Consider the following 25,672-nt stretch of genomic DNA (forward strand, 5'->3'; position numbering starts at 1 on the left):
TCTTTTATAGACGAGAAAACATAGGCAAAAAGTTTAATTGCCTGGGGTGAAACAATTTACAAAAGAATGAGGGGCCATTGTTTGCCATATTTGATGAAGTGGAATACTTCTGGGTCTGAGGTGCTTAACCACTACACTCCACTGCCTCTTCTAGGCGATACTTTCCGCTTAGAAGTACACAAAGAAGTGCTGAAGCTGCCGGACTGCCAGTCAGCTGACTCCTAGATAGACTTGCTTCTAAATTCCAACAAAAGCTGGATCCAGGAGAACAATCAAGGGCAGGCATAGAGGAGATGCTGTATCTTCCTGATACAGCTGATAAACAATACTTGCCATAGTGGAAAGTGGAAATGAGCCCCAAACTGAAATCTCATTGCGACTTGTTATCAAATAAGTTTTGTGTACGGATTTAATCCCCATATTGATGTCTTTGGCAGAACACAACATTTCACCTTTTTGGAAAATTAAACTTTGAGGTATTCTGAATGAAACCGTAACAGCATGGGCACGTGACAAAGGACGCCCGTGTTTTGATGCAGTGCTCAATCACCATGTCTGTTGCCACTCCACAAGCATGCAACGCCACCTGCAAAACAAAATCAAATCTTAGCTCGAAGTTCTTTCTTAATTAACAGTGCTACTTTGGGCCATTAAAAAAAACCCAAAAACAAAACCAAACACTTTTTGTGAGGATTGTTCCTTAAAGGGTTTCAAGTTACCAATTATTCCATAGTAGTTTAGAGTTCTCATTTGGATGTACCAAAAGACAATTAGCTATTGATATTAATTAAGAAAATTAAGCAATAGGTTGAAAGATTACAAATGGAACATTGCAAACAAAGCATAAAATTCATTTGGTGGAAAATGATGTTAAATATGGAAAATTCAATATATACGCATGTCTAAACTAGTGCTCTTTCTGATTGAAAATTTATTTCAGTTGTAGCCTTGTGTCAAGAACCGTAGACTGAAATCAGAATTTCAAGTCTAGAACTCTAATTGGCTGTGTGATCCTGGGCCACTTAAAATTTAACTTTTTTGGGCCTCAGTCTCTTCAACCAGAAACTGGTTCTGGTTCTGGCTGAGGTGACTGATTAAACTATGGTTAATAATACTGACACATCACAATGCTTTTGCAAAGATTAAGTAAAAGTGTGTATGAAAACACTTTCACAAATTCTGTCTGAATAGAATCTAATCAGTGTTGTATAAAACTGATCAAATCATATTTATGTAGCACCTTTTCATATTCATATAATTACAGTTCTTAACACTGAATGATGAATTGTATTAAATTCTTTTAATGAGTTTATTGAAAAAGGAATACAATTGTGGATTGAAGTCATGATTAGTGCTTCAATAATTCATGAAAAGAAAAATAACTCTAAAAATGATTTTAAAATCTGTTTTTAGAACCAATGCCTTAAATATATCTATACTGTATTACAATCTAAAGCTGACAGTTGTGAAAATTATTAGGCTAAATAAGGCAAAATAGGACTCTATGAAAGAAAATCAGATGCGGGGTTCTTGAGAGACGAAGCATTTTATCAGAAAAATGCTCAGACTGCCATTCCATTCTGGACAGAGGCAAACCGTATTGGATCACAACTGTCCTTTCTACAGACAAATCTCTCAACTTTAGGGTGGGGAGGCGCTTTTAGGGTGAAGCCAAAGAGATTTTCTGAAAATTTCTAGTTGTGAAGTAATGTAAGCCAGATTCCCCTTGGACTGGAAAACCAAAAACAATGCTGTACTGAGAAGAGAAAAGCAAGATCCCTGCTCTCAACCCTCCTGCTCCTGAATTCTTCCCTCCTTCCAGGCTTACATCACCTCCACAGACGTCAACAATCCCTATGGTTGCTGTGCACCACCTTTCCAGCTTCACACTGAAAACAGAGCTTTGGAAGGCAGCCGTCCAGTGAAGGTAGCAACAACTACTGGATAGTGAAGAACTTTAATTTCTCATCTGCTCCTTTTATCTAATCAGCTTTGCAGAGTAAAAATCAGGCCAGCCCTTATTTTCATGAGTAGCTGGAGAAAACTACATAGTAAAACTTAGATGTATTTTCCCCTGGAGGGAGAGAGAAGAGAACCAACATTCACCCAGTGCCCTTTCTGTGCTGGCAGCTCTGCTGGGTGATGGCACGCAGATCTTTCTATGCTCACAACAGCCCTGAAAGATTTTATTATCTCCAACTTAGACTTGAGGAAACTAAGGCTGTGGGAAATTAATAATGTGCTCACAACAAAGCAGCTCCGGAGAGGCAGGGTCCTGACCCCAGAGCCTGACACCATGTGTTAATCACATCAGGCTGCTTCCCCACGAAACCCTTGTAAGGCTCTTAAAGAAAAGTTTAGAAAATTTACTTTTATAAACCACCCTTTACTTAGGTTCACATACCCTTTGTTACATGCAAAAGAGTGACTTTATTTCCCTCATTTAAACAACTAAATCTAAGAACTATTTACAGGATAGATTTTATTAGGTCTAAAAGGTTTTCTTACATCACATGCTCCTAATTTCCATTGTCACCAAATGCAGATCAGAATAACCGGCAAATAATGAAGAGAGATACAGATCAATGGAACCACTTGGATATGAAAATTTAGCATACAACAAAGGTGACACTTCAAACGATGTGGGGGAAAATGGACTTTTTAATACGTGATGTTGAGTTAACCTGATAGCTATATAAAAAATAAAATTAGATCCTTTCCTCTCACCACACATACATTTCAAATGGATTAGAGCTTTAACATGCAAAAACAAACAAACAAAAAAATACATTAATTCCTCCACAACCTAGGGGAATGGGAAATAATTTCCTGACTATGTCTGAGAGTCCACATGCAATAAGGGGTAAGGTTAATGAATATGTCACAGTACAAATAAAAAAAAAACTTTCATATGTCAGAAAACCAAAAACTGTATGTAAAAACGCAAATGATAAAGTGAGAAAAAGATTTGCAATTCATAGCAAAAGGGACAATATCCCTAACATACAACAAGCTGCTAAAAATAAAGAAAAAGCCCAATGATCTCACAGTAAAATGGGCAAAAGATTTGGACAATTCACAAACAATAATATGTAAATAGGCCTTAAACCGAAATTGTTTAATATTGTTCGAAATAAGAGAAATCAGCATTGAAATTCTATTAAGATACTACTTATCACCAATAAAGTAGCAAAAATCCTAAAATTTGGCTAGGCTGTGGGAAAACAGACACCATCAAATATATTGCTGGTGGGAATACAAAAATGTTACAATCCTTTGGAGGAGAAATTTAGGAATTTGTGTTCTCATTAGTAAAAGTCTATCCAAAGGACACATTGGCAGAAATTTAAAAAAAAACAGTTATTCATTGAAGCAATATATGAAATAACAACAAAATGGAAACAAGTCAATTTTCCATTGACAGAGCATTGGTGGAATAAATGTAACAGACTACTCTGCAGCTCTAAAAAAGAATGAGGACTGTCTCCATACGTGGCCATGGATGGTGTCACTGAATGACAAATAACGTTTAAAAATTCTCAAACTATTTTCAGTAATCATCATTGGCGGTTGTGTTGTTTTTAGGACTCTAACATGTATATTGTGAGATAAATTAAGAAACATGCTACTAGGAAAAAATTTTTCTTTTTAGCATAAGAGAAAGATGAGATAAGAGATGGATAAGTAAGGCTAAGTTAAAATCCCACAGTACAGAATTTAAGTTGGAATTATCAGTATGAACCTATGAAGATTTTGTTTAAAAAAAAAAAAAGGTATTGCCTAGCTCAGAAAAGCCTAGAAACAAAGACCAAACCAGTAGCAATAACCATCCTTAATGCTTAGAATGTGGTAAATAATAGCATTTGCTCTAAAAAGAATTTAGAACTCTCTGGAGACACAGCTGATGTCAGACATGAGGTAGGAAATACATAAGATGAGCTGGAACACCTTGTTGTTCTGAAACCATGGATACTATCAAATACTATTGAAGCCTTGTCAAAAAGACTCAGGAGCCAACCCAAGAGGCTCCCACTGAACAAAGATGGGAATATTTGAGCATCAATGAGAACAATAATGTCAATGGACTGAAGTATTTCAAACATTAAATTGATGAGTTGATAATACTTATATTAAAAAAAAAGCTTAACTGATCACTTTTGGTAGATAACCAATGCACTTTGAAAACTGGAAAATATAGAAGGCATTTTCATGAAATAGGGAATGATACTGATAATACTACTACTATAAATTTAATATTACTGAATAATGATAAGTGCATATGCTAAGTGCTTTCCATGTGTTTACTTGTTTAACACACAACAACCCTATGAAGTAGGTACTAATTTTTTTAACCTATTGTGGTTAAAAAAAGCAGAACATAAAGTTTATAGTCTTAACCATTTTTAAGCATACAGTCCAGTAGTGTTAAGTATACTCACATTGTTGTGAAACAGATCTTCAGAATTTTTTCACCTTGCAAAACTGAAACTCTGAACCTACTGAACAACAGCTTCCCTTTTCTCCCTCCCCTCAGCCCCTGGTAACCACTAATCTACTTTCTGTTTCTATGAATGTGCCTGTTTTAGTTACATCATATAAGTGGAATCATACATTATTTGTCTTTTTGTGACTGGTTTATTTCACTTAGTATAATCCATAAATTGCATCCATATTGTAGCATTTGATAGGATTTTCATCTTTTTAAAGGCTGAATAACATTCCATTGTATACACTTACCTCTCCAAATCTGCAGGTTCTGCACTTGCAAATTCAATTCAACCAAATTGAAAATATTTTTAAAAAAAATTCCAGGAAGTTCCAAAAGGCAAAACTTGAATCTGCCATGCACCGGCAACTAGGTACTTAGTATTTATATTGTACCTACAACTATTTTCAAAATATTTACATTGTATTAGGTATTATAAGTAATCTAGAGATGATTTAAAGTATATAAAAGAATGTGTATAGGTTATATGCAGATATTATGCCATTTTTTTTTATAAGGGACTTGAGCATCCTTGGATTTTGGTATGTGAGGGGGTCCCAAGGGACAACTATACATATACACACACACACACACACACACACACACACACCCCCCACATTTTGTTTATCTATTCATCCATCCATGGACATCTGGGCTGCTTCCACCTCTGGTATTGTGAATAGTGCTGCTATGAACATGAGTATACAAATATCTAAGTGGGTACTATTTTAAGATGAGGAAATTGAAGCCCAGAGAGGTTAAGTAACTTGTTTCAGGTGACATAACAAATTAAGGACCCCAACTCAGAAGGTTTGGGGCCTCCCATTCTAGATAACTCCTCTATACAAATACAACAGCCTCTGCTTACCCGCAGAGGATGTGTTCTAAGACCCCCAGTGGATGCCTGAAACCAAGGATGGTACCAAACTCTATAACACAGATGACCTTTACACCATGTGGAAGTTAGGGACACCGACCCCCCCATGCAGTTGAAAATCTGAGTATAGCTTTATAATTGGCCCTCCTTGTCCATGGTTCCACATCTGTGGATTCAGTCAACCACAGATCATGTAGACTGCAGTATATATTTATTGAAAAAATAAGTATAAGTGGACCCCTGCAGTTCAATCCATGTTGTTCAGGGGTCATTTGTAGTGTTTTTTCCTGGGTATAGGGGGAGAGTGTATACAGGGTGGATGCACATAACAAAGAGATGATTCATGTCCTGGGCTGGCGGGAGCAGGAGAGTGCAGACTTTCAAATTATGAATTGTTTGCTTTACTTTTCTTTCTTTATTTTTATTATTTGGGGTGGGGATAATTAGGTTTATTTACTTCTTTATGTTTAGAGCGAGTACTGGGAATTGAACCCAGGACCTCATGCATGCTAAGCATGTGCTCTTCCACTTGAGCTATACCCTCCGCCCCATGAATTCTTTTCTTTGGAATTTTCCGTTCAATAATTTTGGACCATGGTTGACCTCAGGTAACTGAAACTGAGGAAAGCAAAACCAGAGGTACAGGGTGGGGACTACTGTATACTCCTTCTCATTTTATTCATCTCATTGGTCCTACTATCTTCTGGAATTACACCACCACAGAGAACTAGCATGTATCCAATATCTGCTAGATGTCAAAATCTTTACACAGATTTTATTTTCTTGATTTAATCACTTAATTCTTTTTTTTTTTTTTTAAAGAAATTTAACACTTTAAATAGATCTTATTGTCTCTTGCAAAAACATGTCCAGTGTCACCATGGTCAGATAATCTCTGGATCCAGGTCTGACCCCAAAGCTCACAGGCTTTCCATTATATGATGCCACGCCTTCACTGACCAGCATACTTGGAGCTAGAAGGGGCCTTAGAGACTGTCTTTTTTAATGAAGAATTTCTGGGTATCACTCTTAGGTTTGCCACTGATTTGTGAGAAGGAGGAATGAAATATGTGCTGGTTACACATAAAGGAAGTGATAAAGGAAGGAAACAACAAAGAGAAATGCATCTAATTTTTTTTTTCTTGCTGTGTTCTTCTTCCCCAGGTGGAGCCTCAACTTCTGTGTTTATAACATGAGAAGGTTGAACTGAATGATCTCTAAATTTGCCCCAGCCCATTCATGCTCTGAGCCTTTGCTTCTCAAAGAGGTATTCTTAACCAGATATCTTAAACAGAAGCAAGCTTGGTCCCAGTTGCGCACTCATGTTCCCCCTCTTTAAAAAACTTTCATGCAATTATATTATATGTAATTGGCTTTAAAATTCAGATAATGCTAAAAGGCATGTAATTATAAAAAGAGTCCCTTGGTCTACATACACTTCTCCACCGCAAAGGAAAATCTGGTGTCCAAAGCTAATGCTTTTCAACTCATTTGTTTTCTTTCCTGAAATCCATCTGTGTTTTTCTATACAATAAATGTATATTACTCTCTTGATTTGGAAATACTAGACATTATCTATTGATTTTCTGTTATGGAAGATGAGGTTTTTTTCTTGCATATTTGATATACCTTTTCCTTTTTCCCATTCTCTTTTAGTTGTGTTCATGCACTGTTTTTATTATTATTGCTTTGTAGATAACTGTATATATAGTTCACTGCTGAAATAAGTATGCTGTACAATTTTTTTTTTTTTAACATCCAAGACTTTCACTGCCCAAAAGCCCTGTAAAATGCCCTATGGTACTATTTTCCACTGTGTGAAAATTGTCAAATAATTGGCCAGTTCCATTTTTCTTTCCTAAAGACATCTTTTCTGAGCCTTTTGGCCTTTATTAAAATATGGACTCAATGCTTTATAGGCCTGCGGCCGAGCTCTGGTCCTTTTGCCGTCATACAGGGAACTCTCAATACCTGCTCAGTGTTGGAGACCACTTTATCCCTCTTTATTATTTACTCTCTTGTATTGGTGAAGCACGTCTTCTTTGTAGTTTCCTGGTGTACATTTTCTTGAGACCTGGACATTTTCTTTATTACTTTCATACATGATTGATTGACTGGTCAGGTGTAAAATTTTATGTTGGAAACTTTCCTTTAGAATTTTGAAGGCATTGCTTCACTGCCTTCTAGTCTTCCATGTTGCTACTGAGAAGTGTGATGGCATTTTGATTCCAAATTTTCTGTACGTGACCTTTTTGTTTTTTCTCTCTGGAGAGTGTTAGGAACTTCTTTATATCACGATGCTTCTTTTTTCCCCCCACAATAGTGTTTCTTGCTTTAGATCATTTCTCAAGTGGGCTTTTTTCAGTCAAGAGAAACACAACCTTCATTACTGACACATTGTCTTATATTAGTTCTTTGATATTTTCCTCCCCACCATTTTATCTGCTTTCTCTTTCTGGTCCTCCTGTTACTGAGGTATTGGATTCATGGACTAAATCTCTATTTTTTTTTTTTTAATGCTTCTTTCAGTTGTTATTTCTATGTCTTTTTTTTTTCTTGTCTTTTTTTTTTTTTCAAATGATGATCTACATTTGATCTTTTAGATTTTCTACTTGCTTTTTATTTTGGTCAACATATTTTCAGTTTCCAAGAAGTTCTTTCTTATTCTCTGATGGTTCATTTCTTTTTCTTTTTCATTCTGTCCTTGTTTCCTTAATGCACTATCTTCTCTGATCTCTCCTGAATAAGACACTTTGTCGTGTTTGTTGCTTTGGATTTTTCTATTTTGGAAGTTTCCATGTTTGATATTCCTTGGCTGTCAGTTCATATAAAAAAGTGAATCATTAAAATGTTGATTGGAGGTTCTGAGTGAAAGGGTTGAAGACTGGTGGGTTTCCCTCGTGATTAGGTGATCAGGTGGCCAGCTGGCTTTTTTTTTTTTTTTTTTTTTTTAAATAACAGCTACAGAATTTGTAGTTGTTCTCTCTACGGACAGTTCTGATTCTGTAGTGGAGGATCTTATAATCTCTTTGACTGAAGAGATGATTCTAGCTTCTGAAGGAATTCTGGAATTAAAGGCACTCAGTTCTTATTTTCAGTGTGACATCATCCTTGCCCTCTTTTTCCCTATACTTGGAAAGTCTGTTATACTTTTCTTATAGAATAAACTTCTGGTCTCTTGCAGGAATCAGGGGGAAACAGTCACTTATCTACACAAGGTGGGGGTGGGCATCTGGGTCTCTAAATAAAAATTTTAATTAAACATGATTTCAGCTCCTTCTTATCCCCTTCATCTGAGGTGTCTGGTGTCCTGAAGTCCTGAAATTTTCTGGGATTCTGCGAGAGCAAAGTGACCTGCTTCCTGCTAGCCCTCCTGACACTCCCTCTCACCAGGCATTTAAGGGTGATCTTCCTCTTCTCTACTCAATAATTTATTTCTTCAGTCTTCATTCTGTCTTCAAATACTGTAGTTCAAGTAACAGAACCTTGAACACTGCTTTATCAAAGATGGAATATGATTTTTCTGGTTCTTGTTCTCTTTGTTATTTGGGGGTCTGATCTTTCTTGAGGAGAAGAGAGTTGAAATATCTCTATCTGCCGTGTTCACCTGGGAAGTCCTACATTATCCTAAAGATTTTTTAAAAATTGTGTTTGCAGAATATATAATTTCTCAAATTCCTCTGCTTCTAAAACAAAGATTTAAATCATTCATCAAAAATGTTACTGAATTATCTTCTACAATTGCATATGTTGCTTCTAATTGTACACTAATACAAATTAACTAGAAGTGAGCTTGTAATTAAGCACTCAGCACTGATAAACCATAAACAATCATATTACAATTGTATGGATAAAAAATAAAAAAGTAAATACAGAACTCAAAAATAAACTTTTTAGAGATCTTGATATATGTTGATAAATCGAAAATATTCACCAATACTGTTAGAAATCAATGCCTCATCACCTGGTTGAGATGAGTCTATGTTACTACTGAAGTTATCCAACTGAAACATTTTGGTGGGCAGGTTGTTTAGCATTGACACAGCTCTTGTTTCTTAATGCAAAGTGTGTTTTTCCATAGTCATGGCTCTTTCAGTAATACTGTTTGACAACAAGGTTTCTGTTATATTGTTTGAGAGCATAGGTATCAATAATAACACATTATAAATTAGGTCTTAAAAAGTAAAATCTTGTAAAGTAAGCTTTAACAATAATAAAAATTATTTATCTTGCACTAGACAAGAAGGCAATAATAGACTTCTTTAAAGAAATAGCCTTAAAAAGTCCACTTTTAAAGCAATCTTCTAAGTTACCCTTTAAGGGTATGGTAATTGATATATATCTCTTAAAAAATTATCATAAGCTTGGTGGCTTAAACAGCAGACATTTATTCCTCTCAGTTGTAAGGCTGGGAAGTCCAAGATTAGGGTGCTGGCAGTTCTGATGGTGAGTTTGCAGTTGGCCAGTTATCACATGATGGAAAGCTGAGCAAGGAAGCAAGCTCTTTTCTCTTCTTATAAAGTCACTGATTCCATTCAGGAGAGCTCCACGCTCATGACCTAATTACCTCTCAAAAGCCCCACCTCCTAATATCATCACATTAGGGGTTAGGAATTCAACATATACATTTTTTTTTTTAAATGGGGCAGGGTGGGGGAAGGGCACAAACATTCAATCCATAACATACTCAATTCAGGGTCATATAGCTACAGGTATTGAAACTAGAAGGAAAAAACAAACTTTCTTGGATGTTTCTTAATTTTGAAAAAACTTTCATATTTTCCTTAGGACATTAATAGCCATTATAATCAAAATCAGAGTAAGTCAATTAAAAGGTATTTCTATAATAATCAAATACTTGTTTTGAAAGAAATCATATACATATGTGTGTGTGTGTGTATATATATATACACACTATTTTCAGAATTCTTTTAGATACCTGGTAGTAACCCTTAGGGTCCTATTAGCCTTTCTTGGTTAAATAAGCCAGGTATTTATCTATAAAATATTAAGCACATATATTTATTTCTTCTATTTTTATTGCTTATATTATTATGATGATAAAATAGTAGTATGTTAAATGTGGAATTTTTGAAAATTCTGGATAAAGAAAAATATTATTACAAAGTATATAGAGACAGCCACCTGAAAAAAATACCTATTAGCATAATTTCCTCCAATCCTTTTTAGTGCAGTTTTCATATGGTTGAGATTGCACTGCACAGAGTAAAAAGAGGCCCAGTTTTTTAATATGGTACTTCCTAAATGCTAGGAAATCTGCTAAGTGCTTCACATACATTGTATCAACATCCTAAGAGCCAGATATTTTACACCTATTTCATAGATGAGAAGACTGAGGATCAATGAGTTTAAATAAGTTGCCCAAGGTCATACAACTAGTAAATGGCTAAGCTAAGGCTTCCTTTAGCACAAATTAAACTCAATGTTAAAATCCATACTCTTAACCATTATGTTTAATTATTTTCTCTGTTTACCATAACATTTCATGTTATTAATAAATCATTACAAATATCATGTAAATGAAAAATTTCAAAGATCCTGTATGATTAACCCCCTCACCCTACTGAAGTCTTGCAATCAATGAGTAATAATATTTTCAAAATCTTTGCAAATATTAAGAGCAAGAATGGAAGAGCATTCAAGTTGAAATGCTTTTGGTTACTACAGACTTTGAATGTTTTTATAAGCTTATTAGACATCTGTATTTCTAAAGAAATATATTTCTCAAATAAGCACAGTGTAAATCAGAAACTACAAAATAACTCTTTGGAACCCAGTATTACCTAATTGATTCTGGTTATATGGGGAAAGCATAGCCTGTGGGGGTAATGGAAGACCTTGCTGAAAAATCTGAAAATAATTAGATTTGTTCTCTCCCATTATTTCAAATCAAACTAGTTTAACAAAAGTCAGTAAATCTATTCATTTTTGCCTGATACGTTGTACTAACAGAGATAAGACCAATAATTAGTATTTCAATTCTTATATAGAATTGGTTTGTTTAAAGTTCCTAAAGATAGTTGGTTCAAAACTTTAAAATTCCCCCCTTAAAATCTTGTTTACATCATTAATTTTTATATCTAAAGAAAAATAGTGAAAGAAAAAGGCATTTACTAAGCAAAGATAAATGCTAGCTAAACCCTTACTTGAAATACCACAAAAATGTGAATTTATGGAGTTTGAATGCATTTCCAATACCTGGTTATTCTGATTTGCACTCTAGCTACAGTATTTTCACTGGAATCTATTTAATACAAGAGTTAGAGTCACTGGTGCATTTAGTTTGATTTATCTAGTGACAAAACTTCAATTATCCTCCTAGGCAAATTATACTCTTGAGAGTAAACCTCATTTCAGTTTAATTCTTCAAGTAATTTTAATTCATTTTCCATATATCTTGACAAAGGTAATTATGAAAGAAAAAAACCATTATGGATATATTATTATGAAATATAAGAGGAAATATTACTTCCCAAAAGACATATACATTGTTAGCTGGAGTTAGTGAATTATATGACCTTGAAAGTTACAAGAATATGCCAGAATGATTTAGCACCTTTAAGTCACAGGCAGCTAAAGAGATGCATGGTTGACGGGCTGGGAATTTTGTGATCTGAGAGGTGAGTAAACAGGCAGCACTATCTTGCCACCTTATTACATTCTGCCTGGTGTATTGGTAACATGGGCATCCGTTTAATGGCTCATTTCGTGGGAGAAGATTTATCCTTAACCTTGGCGTTTATGTAAACTGTAGGCTGCAAATAAACATATATTTAATTTGAATTTGCTATATCAGATGTCTGTATTTTCCTGAATATCCTAACTAACAGTTTTCTTAATAGTTTACTTCTCTTTCTATAAGCTTGGCTTGAGATAATCAATCTAGATCATGTCTACAAAGGAAATAAATTGTATATGTTTAGGCCGTAAAAATGACAACAAACTCCACAAATTTGCAGTTGTTGATATTTAAGAAATGAACTTCATTGGACAAAAGGTCTGAGCTTCTGAAATTGGACAAGAATTCCACCTATACAAGCCCATTGCGTAAGTTACATGAACATACACAGTTGGGAATGCAAATTAGCACCAGCTTCCTGGAAAGTGATTAGGCAAAGTTACCAAAAGTCTTAAATGATGCATAAGATATACATAATAGTAATAATTACAATATACTAACAACAACAAAAAAGAAATATGATCAATGAATAGGGAAAGTATGACAATTTCAGGTAAAACAGGATTGATGTAGTATGATCTCAACAATGTTAACATATGTAAATATGCATTTGTTTGTGTGTATAAATATATAAAGACCAAAGGGTTTTAACAGTATTTATCTCTCACTAGCAGAAATCCTGGTGATTCTTTTTTATGTTACTATGTTTTTCTATTTTGAGCATTTAGTCTTATAGAAATAAGTCTTATAAAAATCATTTGAAACAAATACAAGAACAGCAGCAATGCTAAAGTTCCACCACAGCATGTAACTCTGGGTTTAAATGAGCTGACAGAATCACATTATCTTTGGTCTTTTTAGTAATATCAAACAATAACAATTTAATCTGAAGGTTTCAGAAACATCACCAATATACTGGAATATATTATATTTACATATAATATATATTTAGCAACTAGAAGCAAAAAATACATGTAGATCTCAAATTCTTGCTAAAGAAAGTATTACCTAAAAGCAACTCTAGTTTTTACAGGTTATTAACAAGTTGTTTTTTTCTATTATAGTCTCTTTTTCTTTTCTTTCATTATCTTCTAAAAATATGGAATAAACCAAGGGAAGTCATCTTCATTAGAATTCACTCAATAAATCATTCAATTAATAACTATTTTTAAGTACTTGCTATGTGTCAAACATTGTTTTGGGCACTGGGTATTCTGCAGTGAAGAAAATCAGGTTCTTATCTGGTAGAGGAACAAATATTGTCCTTACCATGTAATGATGAAGTGCTATGAATACAGTAATATTCATTAATATGCTATACTTTATAGACAGTAGAAAACAAAAGTTATAAATTCCTTGTTTAGCAAAAATATAAATTTACCTCCTTTATTTACTCTAAGGCATATCATTTTTCTTATTCAGTAATTAAGGAAATTGAAATTGCTTGATTACTTACCCCAATATTAAACATCCCTGTAAAATACTCCATATTTGCTTGAATGAACCAAATGTTGCTTAAACCTAGTTCGTCACTTCTCTTCTTAGCATGAATTAATGATAATTCCTTGTTTTCTATTAACGTAACCTAGATTTCACCCGGGAAATAATGGCATATTTAGTAACATAATTTAGACATTATGGCAAAGTATTATGACTGTATTTAATAGCTTTAATAACATAGATGATATTATATTGATCCTTATCCTGTGTCAGGAAGTATGCCAGACAATATGGTACAAAAATGAACAAGGCCCTTGAACCCTAACGCTTACCGATGTAGTGATATAACAGGCAATTATAATACAGTGAGTGATAAGTGTTTAATGAAAGACATATAATGTGTTATCAGAGAACTCAGCCTTGATGACTAAGGGAGGCTTTAGTCATTTACTATGAAAGAGTAACATATTAACTGAGGCCTGAAAAATGAATAGAAAGTAGCCTGGCGAATGAACAAGTGCTTTAGGCAGAGAGAGAAACATGCACAAAGGCCCAAGGTGAGAAAGATCTGGTGTGTTTTAAGAACGGATAAATTGGTGTAGCTGGTGTGATGGTGATGGTGGGGATGGAGAGACAGGGTGTAGAGGGCAGAAATGAGGCTGGAGAGGTACCAGGATCCAGATTATGGGTGATAAAAGAAGGTTAAACTGCTGCAGTGTACAGTATGGATTGCTGGGGGTGAGGCAGAAGGCGGGGCAAGCAGTTAGGAATTTCTTTTTTTTTTAAATTTTTTTAGGGGGAAAGTAATTAAATTTTTAAAATTAATTAATTATGGAGGTATGGGGGATTGAACCCAGGACCTTGTGCATGCTAAGCACATGCCCTCTCCCCAAGAATTTCTAATAGTTATCCAGGCCAAGGAAGGTGGGAGACCATCACTGGTTAGGATGGAGAATGGTGGGCAGAATTAAATCACTTTTCATCTCTATCTTTCCTGGTTCAGTCCTTATTTTGTCCTTATGCTTATCCTTATGGAAAAGCCCTGGATCCCTTTGTATAAAAAACTTGGGATATCAAAGGTTTTCCAGCTTTTATTCTAGCTAAAACTTCCCTTTTCCAGTTAACATCTCTAAGTTCCCAGAACCATTAGTTAGGAAGGGAAAAAAAAAAAGACACCATATCCCTGCCTCTACATCTCCTGGATTCTGCTCTGTGAGCTTTCTTCCTCTTACTCCAACATGAAGTTGTTGTTTTCCTTAGTGATAAAACAGACATCTGCCTGTTTCTCCTAGTATTCTTTATTTTGCTATTTATTTTCTAAGAAAGATAAAGAATAATATCTGCCCATTTTCCACCATTCTGTTACATGTCATTCTGGCCAGTCTATGAGTTCTTCCACATTTTTTTCTTCCGAGAATAATCACTGTAATTATTTTGTAACTTCCAGAGAGTTTGCAAGCAAAGAATCTGCCCCAGTTCAGCTTGTATTTTGAAAAAAATGACATCAAATTCTGGACTTTTATTCTGAAAGACAGCCACTGTGAGGAAATGATTAAATATGACAGAAGACTAAAACCAGCACAAACTTCTAACAAATGTTGGCAAAGATTGTATAAATTATGCTACATTTACTTAAAAATATTATGAAATCATATTTTAGTGATATTTTAATGAGGCTATTTAAAACTATGTGCAACAGGGAAAATATTTATAATATAATATTGAGTGAAAGCAAGTGACTGAAAATGTATTTGCATTTTTAGAATTTGCAGCACTAGGCATCCTCATGAATGATGGCTTAATGAGAACAGGGGGAGAAAAGGATCTGATCAGGGTGGCAGATTTGGGGTTTATCTTTTTCTTTAAAAAAATTTTGTTGTTACAAGTCTGATACAACGGATGAAAATCAAGCTCCCAAAGAATGGGTTAAACAAGTTTCTGAAGCTGGTATTTCCCGTATAAAACTATGTTGACAATTAAACTTGTTTCCTCACTAATTACTTTATTTAACAGTGGAATAATTATTTCTTTTTAAAATTATTTAAAAATATAAAAAACTGTATTGTGGTCCTAACTACTTTTTTTCCCCTAAGATTCTGAATCTTAGAAGTTTAGTTCAGAGGAAAAAGGAAATGGCTATGCCATGTATTTGACCTGGGTGAATGATTACAAACTCGAAGAGGAGGAATAAGCCAGACACAGCTAACTGAACTATGTAGTTTTCCAATGTTTCCCTCCATATGTTACTCGGAATTTACCTGGCATGATGGCAGCATGTAAGCAAGAACAATCCCAACATGGCCCTGAAAAAGGTAAAAAAAGAAACAAGGTAACTTTGGTCTCTGAGGCTTTTGTTGATTCTGAGACAACAATCTAGCCAAATAAAAACATGACTGTGAGGGTAGTGTAGTCAAATCACATAGTCTGGGAAAGGCTAAAGAGTATAAAGGAGAGATATAATACCCCACCGCTGCAGAAATCCACAATTCTGTCACCAGGTCTGGCCTGATTTGTCACCACATAGATGAGGTTGTTTAGCTGTTGCTGCTTCCGCAAAGCTCGATCACTGGACATTTTACCTGGGGAGACAAGAGATGCAGACAATGAAACGTCATGTCTTGTGAGGGACTTGAAGGCACTCGTAGCACAGAATGGACTAGCAGCACACAGGAAGAGGGGTACATATGTAAGTGAATCACACATTCCATATAATCCACTGTGAAAAGACCAGAGAACTAGAACCCAGAGATGAACTTTGTTTTTATTTATTTTTACTTTAATTCCTGGCCAACTTTCCTTTCCACAGCCATTGACAGAAAAATCTATGAAAAAATGGTCTTTGAAAGAGAGGAAACAATAAGTGAAACATTAACTTCAGGGTCATAAACAAAGTAAGTGTTAATAAATGTTACTGGTGGATAAAAATTAATAGTAATAGTCCCTTCCTTCTAACCCTCTCAGAGACACAGTGTAAAGATTACCTAATTTCAGCCCAGTGCTTAAATCTCCTTGGAGAAAAGCGATCCATGATAAGAAAACCATTTTTATTATTTAACTGGCACTTCCTTGAACTCTTAATTTTTCTGGTTAGGACACTTGGAACATAGGTATCATACTGTCTGAAATATATCCATGTTTATTATATTTAGAAATAAATTAGATTTTCTTATTTCTTCTTTGAAGCTTCCTTTCCTCATGAGTCAGACTCAGAAATTTAATGCAATTAGAGATTAAAGACAGGAGACTTCCAAGTACAAAATGCCTTGGGCCTAGCAGCATGAAAACATCTTAACTTTCTTTTCAAAAGCTACCAGTCAAGTCCACTAAAATAGTTTTGGAAGAATGAATAAAATTATTTGTTTTTTACATATTTCAAATGCACTGTTTCTAAGAACAAGATTAAGAAAATGTAAGAGAGTAGCTTTCAGTGATACAGATAAAAGGAAAAACACATATCAGCTTTTTGGCTTGATCAAAAGTTATTTACAGATACCAAAGTTTCCCTGCTCCACTGTCACCGGAAAATAGCATGGCTTTTGTCTTTTCTGTTTTTCTTCTTTCTTATGCTACTAAAATAAAAACATTCAGAAACTCTAAGGAAAAAATAGAAAATATGGATTTAAAAAGATCTTATGAGAGAAAAACTTCATCATCTCATAATTCAGAGGTAATATTTTTGTATCTATGTACTTCCAGTTATACCTGTAAGTGCATAATTTTCTAGACAGCATAGGAAACATTATATTATAAATTTTTCCATGTCAATGCATTTGTTTCTCTAAGTTTTAATGGCTGCACAATATTTTATTAACTATCTATATCCAGCTTATTTAACCAGTTTCTTACTGTAATAATGTGGTCATCTTCAGACAGCTGAGTCATTGTAAATATTCTTAATTATTTAGCATGGCCTAATGTAAATTTCAAACATGAAAAGTAATTCAATCAATAGTTTGGTGATGTCATTGGTGAAGACAGTTTCATGTAGCTTTAAAAAGAATTATTTTCATTTTTCTTTAATTATATAATTGCAAAAAAATTTAAACACAGAGTTGGTGAAAGCTTCTGTCATCCCATCCTCTGTGGATAACCACTACTAAGAGATTTTATTATGACAATTTTCAAACACATGGCAAAGCTGAAAGAATTAAGATTCAGTACATGACTCTATATCCTCCACCAAGATTCTACCATTAACAACTTACTAGACTTGGCTTATCATACTTCCATCTATCCATACCTCTATCCCTCCAGTCATAAATCCACCTCATTATTATTATTTTTTTAATGGCAATGCAGTTTTGATTTGGAGGAAGAGGAACAAGAAAGAGGAGGAGGGGGTGGGGTTCAGAAGGCAAAAATGGAAAAGCACTTTCAGGCGCTTGGGAGAGCTAGTGTCACAGATGCTGTTACTAAATGGAGCCGCCAAGAGGCAAGAAATGGGCACCAGCATTATTGTCTTTGTTCTGTCTGTGGATTTCTTAGCAATTCTTAACCAAAAGATTTTCATTAAAAAACAAAAGTCAAAAGGAATTATCTTTTGTTAAGAACAAGGAGATACAAAAATAAAATTTATTTAATGGACCATCTGTACCATATTTCTACTAGATATCTACAATTAACTAACTTTCATAGGTCTGTTTCAAAAGCAAATGTTGAAGATCTGTTTTTCTTGCCACGCCTGCATCTTTGCATATAAAGAATTTGTGCTTCACTTCTGCTAATGTGATACAATTATCCTGCATACAACTAAAAACATGTTAACTCAGAAGAGGAACAAAGTTCTTAGGTGGTTTTTACCCTTCTCCTTTGATACCCTGCAACTTAAAGACCATGATACAAAGTTAACTATTATTAATACATCTTATGTAAACTGATAAGGGAATAAAATAATAAAAAATATTTGCTTAACATATACACATATTTATAACAAAATAAGGAGGAGATACCCGTAATTATTACAATCCCTATCTCTGCAGCAGTCACATGATTACAGCTGGTTTTTGACTGCCTTTTTCACTGCCATCAAGGGGACGTCCCATACCCCTTTGCTCTCAGCCAGCACCTCAACGAGTCAAGGTTCATTGCCAGGTGGGGTGTATTACTTTCCTATGTCTACTATAACCAAATGGCACAAACCTGACAACTTAAAACAACAGAATTTATTCCTCGACAGTTCTGGATGCTAAAGTCTGAAATCAAGGCACCAAGGAGGCAGGTTCACAGTGCCATTCAGCACACCAAAAAAGTTCTCCAAAGAATCAGAGAGAAAAACAGTCACTTATAAAGGAACAAAACAGGCTGTTAACAGACTTCCCAACAACAGCAACAGAAGCCAAAAAAATAATGGCATAACAGACAAAATTACAGTCAGACACGGAAAGATACTGTACAGAGAAAAAAAACACAATTTAAGAAGAGGAGATAATACAGATCTTTTCAGATACACAATAAGTGAGTTAACTAGCAAACACACCCTCATTAAAGATCTTTGTACAGGATGTAATTCAGGGAGAAGGACTGTCAGAGGTGCAAGAGGAGTATAGATAGTAATTCTGGATGCAACAACACAGAGTACTGTCCAGAACTTAGGGCTCAGGGAGGAAAAAGAGTATAATAATTTTTATTCATCTGTAATTATGAAAAAAACTGAATAAAAAACCCATTGGCCCATTATCATATTCAGCATGTGGGCTATATATAGAAACAGTGAAAACAAAGGTTCAAGGATGTCCTGAAAGAAAAAAAAAAAAGAATTTGTGCTTAAATAAAGGTTGAAGGCAAAGAAGTACTTTTCAGGGTTGTGTTTAAATAGAGATGAAACTCTTAAGCTGACCATAATATTCACAGATTGGGCTAAAAATACAGTAGAATGATGCCCAGATGCTTTATGGGAAAACTGAACCTAACAAACCATCCCCACCTCCTGTTCTAGTTTAGAAATATTATGAAGCTCCTGGAAACATGAATTGGATCTTACACACACTGAACAAGGTAAGAAAGCAGTATTTTGAGATATAATATTCATTTAAAAACCAAATCCTACTTTCTATTTATATCCAATATTCTTGTGCCTAAGACACCATTTACAAGTATAAAAGTATAATATATGTTTAACTTGACTAAAAAGGATGGTTCTTTAGGTGTCATCATGGAAAAACAAAACCCAAGAATCAAATGTTTTAATACAAATGATTTTATTTGTCCTGTCATGTAATTCTCCTACAAAGGAGTCTTTTCCTTGTCTAATCCAAGTTAGGAGGAACCTGATTATTTAGACAACTTCAATTGTTGTTTGCATGGCCCAAAAGGAAAGTACAAGGGTAAAGGAACCAATTTTTAAACTAAGGAAGAGCCAGATTTGAACACGAGAACACTAGCATTTTTGGTCAGGTCAAAGCATCAAACAAGGCAGAAATGAAACAGAGAAAGAAAGAGAGGAAGAGAGGAAGAGAGGAAGAAAGAAAGAAAAGAAAGAAAGAAAAGAAAGAAAGAAAAGAAAGAAAGAAAAGAAAGAAAAGAAAGAAAAGAAAGAAAGAAAGAAAGAAAGAAAGAAAGAAAGAAAGAAAGAAAGAAAGAAAGAAAGAAAGAAAGAAAGAAAGAAAGAAAGAAAGGAAGGAAGGAAGGAAGGAAGGAAGGAAGGAAGGAAAGATGGAAAATGTGCACATGGGCAGCCTGGATGCCTGCTCAATCTAGTAAATTGTGCTCCAGATCAGGCACAAAAATTAATTTTTTCTTTCTTCATTTGAAGTAACAAAGTACAGTGAATGTTACTGGTAAAAGAAAAATGGTTGGGCTCTTGGATACACATGAGACTTCTTAAAAAGATTAAGTTGTTGTTTTGTTTTCTGAGTACTTCTTTGCAATGTAGCACACCAACCACATTCTGTGAATTTTTTAAAAATATAATTAAATATGGAGACAAAGAAAAAAGCTAAAACTAGTGGTTTAGAGATTTTAAAAGCATGTTTTGTTTGGAAATCTATAAAATCAAAAAAGCATGAGTAAATGTCTTCAATAGAGATGGATGTAGTAGAGAGGCTGTAGAAAAGGCACAAGACAATTGAATGGACAGGTGGAACTGACAGGACCTTTGGCAGGTGAGAAGGAAGGTGACAACCACACATTTTAATGTTTTCAAGAGGCTCCATTAACATTAAGACAAGCTGATGAATAGTCACTTATGTTTTACAGGTCAATGGACGGTGAAGCCCAAGTTGCACAGGGGCGCTATGGTTTTCATGGCTGGAACAGTCACTAGGGCACCTACTGTATGTCCGGTTCTTGTCTAGATGCTGAGGGCACAACTCAAAGTGAGTAAGATTGTCTTTCAGCAACGGAGAGGGTATCTAAGAAGACGGTATAGGTTTTTATTATGTGCAAAGGTATGTACAATGCAGATAAAGAACTAATTGAGACATCACAGAGGATTTTACAGAGATGTAGGGCATTTCAGCTAAGTCTTTAAGAAGGAACAGAAAACTGCCAGGTAGAATGGGTGGGGAAAGCACGCCAAGAATGAAATGGCATACTTAGCGGGGAAACTGCAATTTGCTCACTTGTGCTTGAAAATGAGGATCAATGGGGAAGTAGTAAAGCATAAGATACACCTGAAAATACAGGCAGGGCCAGAGAGAGGGCACTGCTTGTTATCTTGCCTCTCTCTGCTGTAGGGAAAACATGGCCTTGCTTTCATACTTAATATGTTAGCGCTCCTTAGAGACAAGTTCTATTTGAATAGACAGCTTTGTTATTTTTATATTATTTCATACTGAAGATTTTTTTATACTGCTAGCCTGCATTATTTTTATTATGGATAGAGTATATCCTCAAATTAGATAGGATTATTCATAAAATTATGTGGAGCATTCAACTCTCTGAACATTGGATAGTTCCTTGAAATTATCACAGCTGGTTAGTCAGTTGCTTTATAAATTTATTCTCTTTGCCTGAAACCTACTGCTCACTCCTGGGTACATTTACATGTATTACTTTTGTAATCAGTTTTTTTTTTAAATACAAAATAGAAAAAAGTTACTTTTCAAACTCTGTTGCTACCCCAAAGAAGTAATCTTTTATAGCCTTATTAAATATTGAAAAAGTTTTCTTATTATAAAATGATTCCTGGGCATTATTGATTAGATCAACTACCCAAAAAGAACCATTAGCTGAAATTGCTTCTGTCTCCATGAAATAGATAACAGATGATTTTTCCTGGAACTACATAAATGGGCCCAATTAAGTGGAAAGATTATTAGAAGACTGACAGGCACATAACAGGTGCTCAATAAAAGTTTAATGATTGAATTTTCTCTGCAATTATGGCTTAAACTGCATTTCAAGGCAGTATGTTAACTTTTGCAGGTACTAAGTATGAAAACAAGTTCAACTGTATTTGAAAATACACTATGTTGATATAGTAAAAGAAGTCAACTATGAAGCAGTGTTTTAGGTGGAGGATAGAAAAGGTTCTGAAAACTTTTATGAGGGACTGAGAAAGCTGCCATTTAAAGCTATATCAAAAGCTCAAAGAAAAGCAGGAACAAAATTCCTAAAGAAACCCCTAAGAGGAGGAACAAAACTAAGCAGAGACATCAAGTTTACACTTTAGGTTAGGGAAAACTTGTTTCAAATTTTGAAGATGATTTCTTGGGAATATTAAAAATTTAGAACAGTCCTTCCAATTTACATTTTTTTAAAGCCAGTTGCAGGCTAGCATCACTAATCCTCTTAGCCATGGTGACCTCAGTGTGACAGTATTCTTCTTGCAACAGTGGTTACTAATCATCTGATACCTTTTCCTCCTTTCCCCCACGCCCTGCCCACAGTGCAGTCTATGAAGTCATCAACAGTGTAACAGTGTGACGGCATTTTCAGTCTGATAGTTTTGTTATATACATTGTTAGAGTATTCAATAATCATTAACTAGAAATTTCCTCTAAATTGAGGGAAAATCACCTCATAAATATCATTTTCAATTAATCATGCAACCAACAAATCAACCAACCAACTTGACCTACAAAGAACTGTTCTAGACAATGTTAGGGACACAAAGATGTCTAATGCTTGATTTCGGTCCTTAAGAAACCCATACCTTATTTAAAACAGAACAAAAACATTATATTTGACCTTAAAAATGTACCTTATTAACCACACTGTAAAATTTTTTAATGACATTTAAAAAGCCCTAAGTTACAAAAATTCATATTTCTTTCATTAAAGCTTCTAAAATGATTGATAATAGTTTCTGTTTATATGATGCTTTGTGATTTATTAAGCACTTGCACATTTGCCATATCATCTAACCTCATGGTTGTCAGGTTGTCAGGTGGATGTCATGTTCCTTATTTTACAAATGAGGGCACTGCACTGAGGAGGCTGCTCAAACTTAGCACTTGCTTAAAGATACCCAGCTGGTAGGTGGTGAAGGTGGGACTCCATAACAAGGATTTCTAACTTCAGGTTCAGTCTTCTTTCCAAAGTGATCTGCCATTTCTTAAACAGATGACTTTGAATGTGATTTCAGAATCTGACGGCTGGTCCTTTTATATTTTCTTCCTCTTTTTTTTTTTTTTTACTTGTGAGAGTTCAAGGAAATGAGAACAAGGTGCTTTCTAGCAGGGAAATGAGGGATGTCCCTAACAATTTTATCTTAGGGGGAAAAAAGTGAATTCTTCAGTCATCAAATGCATTTTACTTCACTTTTCCTCTAAGTAAAGTTTCCAAGAGCAGGCTTACCAATTAAAAAAAAAAAGGATCAATTTAAGTTCTGAACTTCAATATTTTGGAATATATCACCAAGGCATTATCTGGAGGTCTTATAAGTCACTCTGTTTAATGAATTGACCTTCGAGTGTCACCCTTTCCAGAAAGAGACAATTTCCTCACCTGGGACTGTAGCAACCTTTAAAATTTTATAGGAAAGTGACATGGGAAGGCTGAGCAATCAATCTGTTGTAAAATTGGATTATCCAGGAGGGAAAAAATGAAAATAGATTGGGACATTCTTTCATGCTACAGTACTGCAGATACTGACAAATACAGCATGCACCTTCACCCTTCCAAATCGAATTCCAGAACATCTTAAAAAAAATATATAACTAAAAAGTATTTAAGCAAGATGCAGAGTTGAAAAACAAAAGTTGAAGAAAGTATAGCCGTATTATTTGCCAAATCAAAACTTTGTTTATAAAAGAGCTTAGATACAGTGAACAATGGAAATTTTAAAACCTTCTTATTCTTGCTATTTTTTTCTCTAAGATGAATAAAACGTTTTGACTTCAGAATACCAGATACCAGAGTTAATTGAACACATATATTTTCATTTCATTCAAATGATATTTACACCACACAAAGTAAACATTTCTTTACCCTGGAATTTAGTTTAAAAAAAAAAAGTTCACAATATCTTCCAAGTTGCCCACAAGACCAAACTGAAATGTTTTAGAATAAAAAAGTTAACTCTGGGGAGGGGGAGGTATAGCTCAGTGGTAGAGTATATGCCTAGCATGCACAAAGTCCTGGGTTCAATCCCCAGGATCTCCATTAAAATAAATAAATAAAAACCTAATTACCTCCCCTATCAAAAAGAATTTTAAAAAATAAAAAAGTTAACTCTACAAAATAGGTATTTATTTCTTCTCCCCTTTTTTTTTCCAGAGGCTTAAGTTAACAGGAAGGTATGTTAATAGTTTCATTAACTTTTGAGATCATTCAAGTAATCAATTTAATTTCCAATTTGACGTGTTCACAGGATTTAGATTAAATGATATACTAGTAGCCTGAAATAGTGAGAATTAGCTTTTCCAGAGTCTAGGGATTTTTTAAAAAAATCACTTCTTTCATCCATAGTATTATAATTTCTACTACGATGTGACCTACAGGTTTTCTTGTTTGATTTTTTTCATATACTTCATTAAAAAATGAAAATGGTGTATAGCTAAGGTGACATGGCCCCAAATTCTTTTATAATATAAAACTATATTAATATACAGTATTCCCATGAAGAAGTGGCATTTATGACCGCTTGACCAATGTAATACAGAAGCGACACTGTGTCCATTTCTGGTAGCTTCCAATTCCTATCTTTTGAGATACCTGCTCTTGGAAAATAGCACCATGCCTTGGGAAGGCAAGCCTCCCTGGCTGATGCTGTCCGGACAGACAAACTTTCCCATCAAGCCCTAGTTAAGTTGAGGATTTGTGAATAAAATAGATCATGGTTATTTAAATGCACTCAACTTTGTGGCGGTTATTTATGCAGCAATAGATCATCAGAAAGACACCCTAACATGGGGCTTGTAAGAATGATCATCTTTGAATAGGATTTATTATGGCACCTACCTGTACGTGAAGTGGTGCTGATACTACGCTGATAACCAAAATAGAGAACAGCTCTTATCCCTCAGAGTTAATGCCCCAAGGCGGCGGTATTCATTAAAAGTTACAGAGGGACTGTATTGCATTCCAGTCCTACTGTTCCTTTTTGTCTTTCTAATAGTCCTAAACCTTATGGCCTAACTGTAAAGAATGTTGGGATCTCAGCAGCAAGGAATGGTGGAAAGAAAAAGATTGTGGGAACTAACCCAGCTATACGCATGGGTAGGAAAGGGGACAGTGTTCCAAATAAGTATTCAGAAGGTACCCAACCTGGACAAGTATTGATATCCACACAGATCTAGCAACAGTCGTGTACAGCAGTGGGGCAGCCAGTACAGTACAGTTGAGGGAAAGGATGGTTTACCACTGGGGATGTGTGGGTGGCAGGGCTTACCCTAAGTCACAAGAGATGACAGATCTAAAAGAACAAAGCTGCACTAAAACTGAACCATTTGGGACGTTGGAATTTATTGAAATATGGATACACTGGTTCAAGCCCTGGGTAGGGTAAGGGAAGGCAAATACTAACATTTTTTCCTAAATTGAAATGTTGACTCTTCCTTCCTTTCTCTGGTTCTTTCATTATAACCTCTGCAGAGGTCATTGATATAGCAATTTAAAAAAAAAAAAAAGCACTTATTATCTGTCTAGCTCTGATTAAGGAGCAGGACACAATGGAGAACAAGGGAGATTCTTATATTCCAGTGAAGGGAATTTGACAACAAACAATTAAATCAAGTGATAAATGATATAAAGAAAATTAAAATAGGATGATATGGTTAAAATTGAC

The 25,672-nt window shown here is 34.8% G+C and overlaps 1 protein-coding gene across 1 annotated transcript in view; it reads right to left on the minus strand.

Moving 5' to 3' along the window:
• GSTCD (glutathione S-transferase C-terminal domain containing) overlaps positions 1-25,672 on the minus strand; it is a 117,181-nt gene that overhangs the window by 19,095 nt on the left and 72,414 nt on the right. Inside the window, exons 7-10 of the mRNA XM_010980667.3 lie at positions 15,967-16,082; positions 15,762-15,806; positions 13,520-13,648; positions 453-586 (exon numbers count right to left, since the gene is read on the minus strand). Coding sequence (XP_010978969.1) covers positions 453-586; positions 13,520-13,648; positions 15,762-15,806; positions 15,967-16,082 — 424 coding nt within the window. The remainder of the gene's footprint in view (positions 1-452; positions 587-13,519; positions 13,649-15,761; positions 15,807-15,966; positions 16,083-25,672) is intronic.

The sequence above is a fragment of the Camelus dromedarius genome, chromosome 1 (assembly GCF_036321535.1).
Source record: "Camelus dromedarius isolate mCamDro1 chromosome 1, mCamDro1.pat, whole genome shotgun sequence".
Lineage (NCBI taxonomy): Eukaryota > Metazoa > Chordata > Mammalia > Artiodactyla > Camelidae > Camelus > Camelus dromedarius.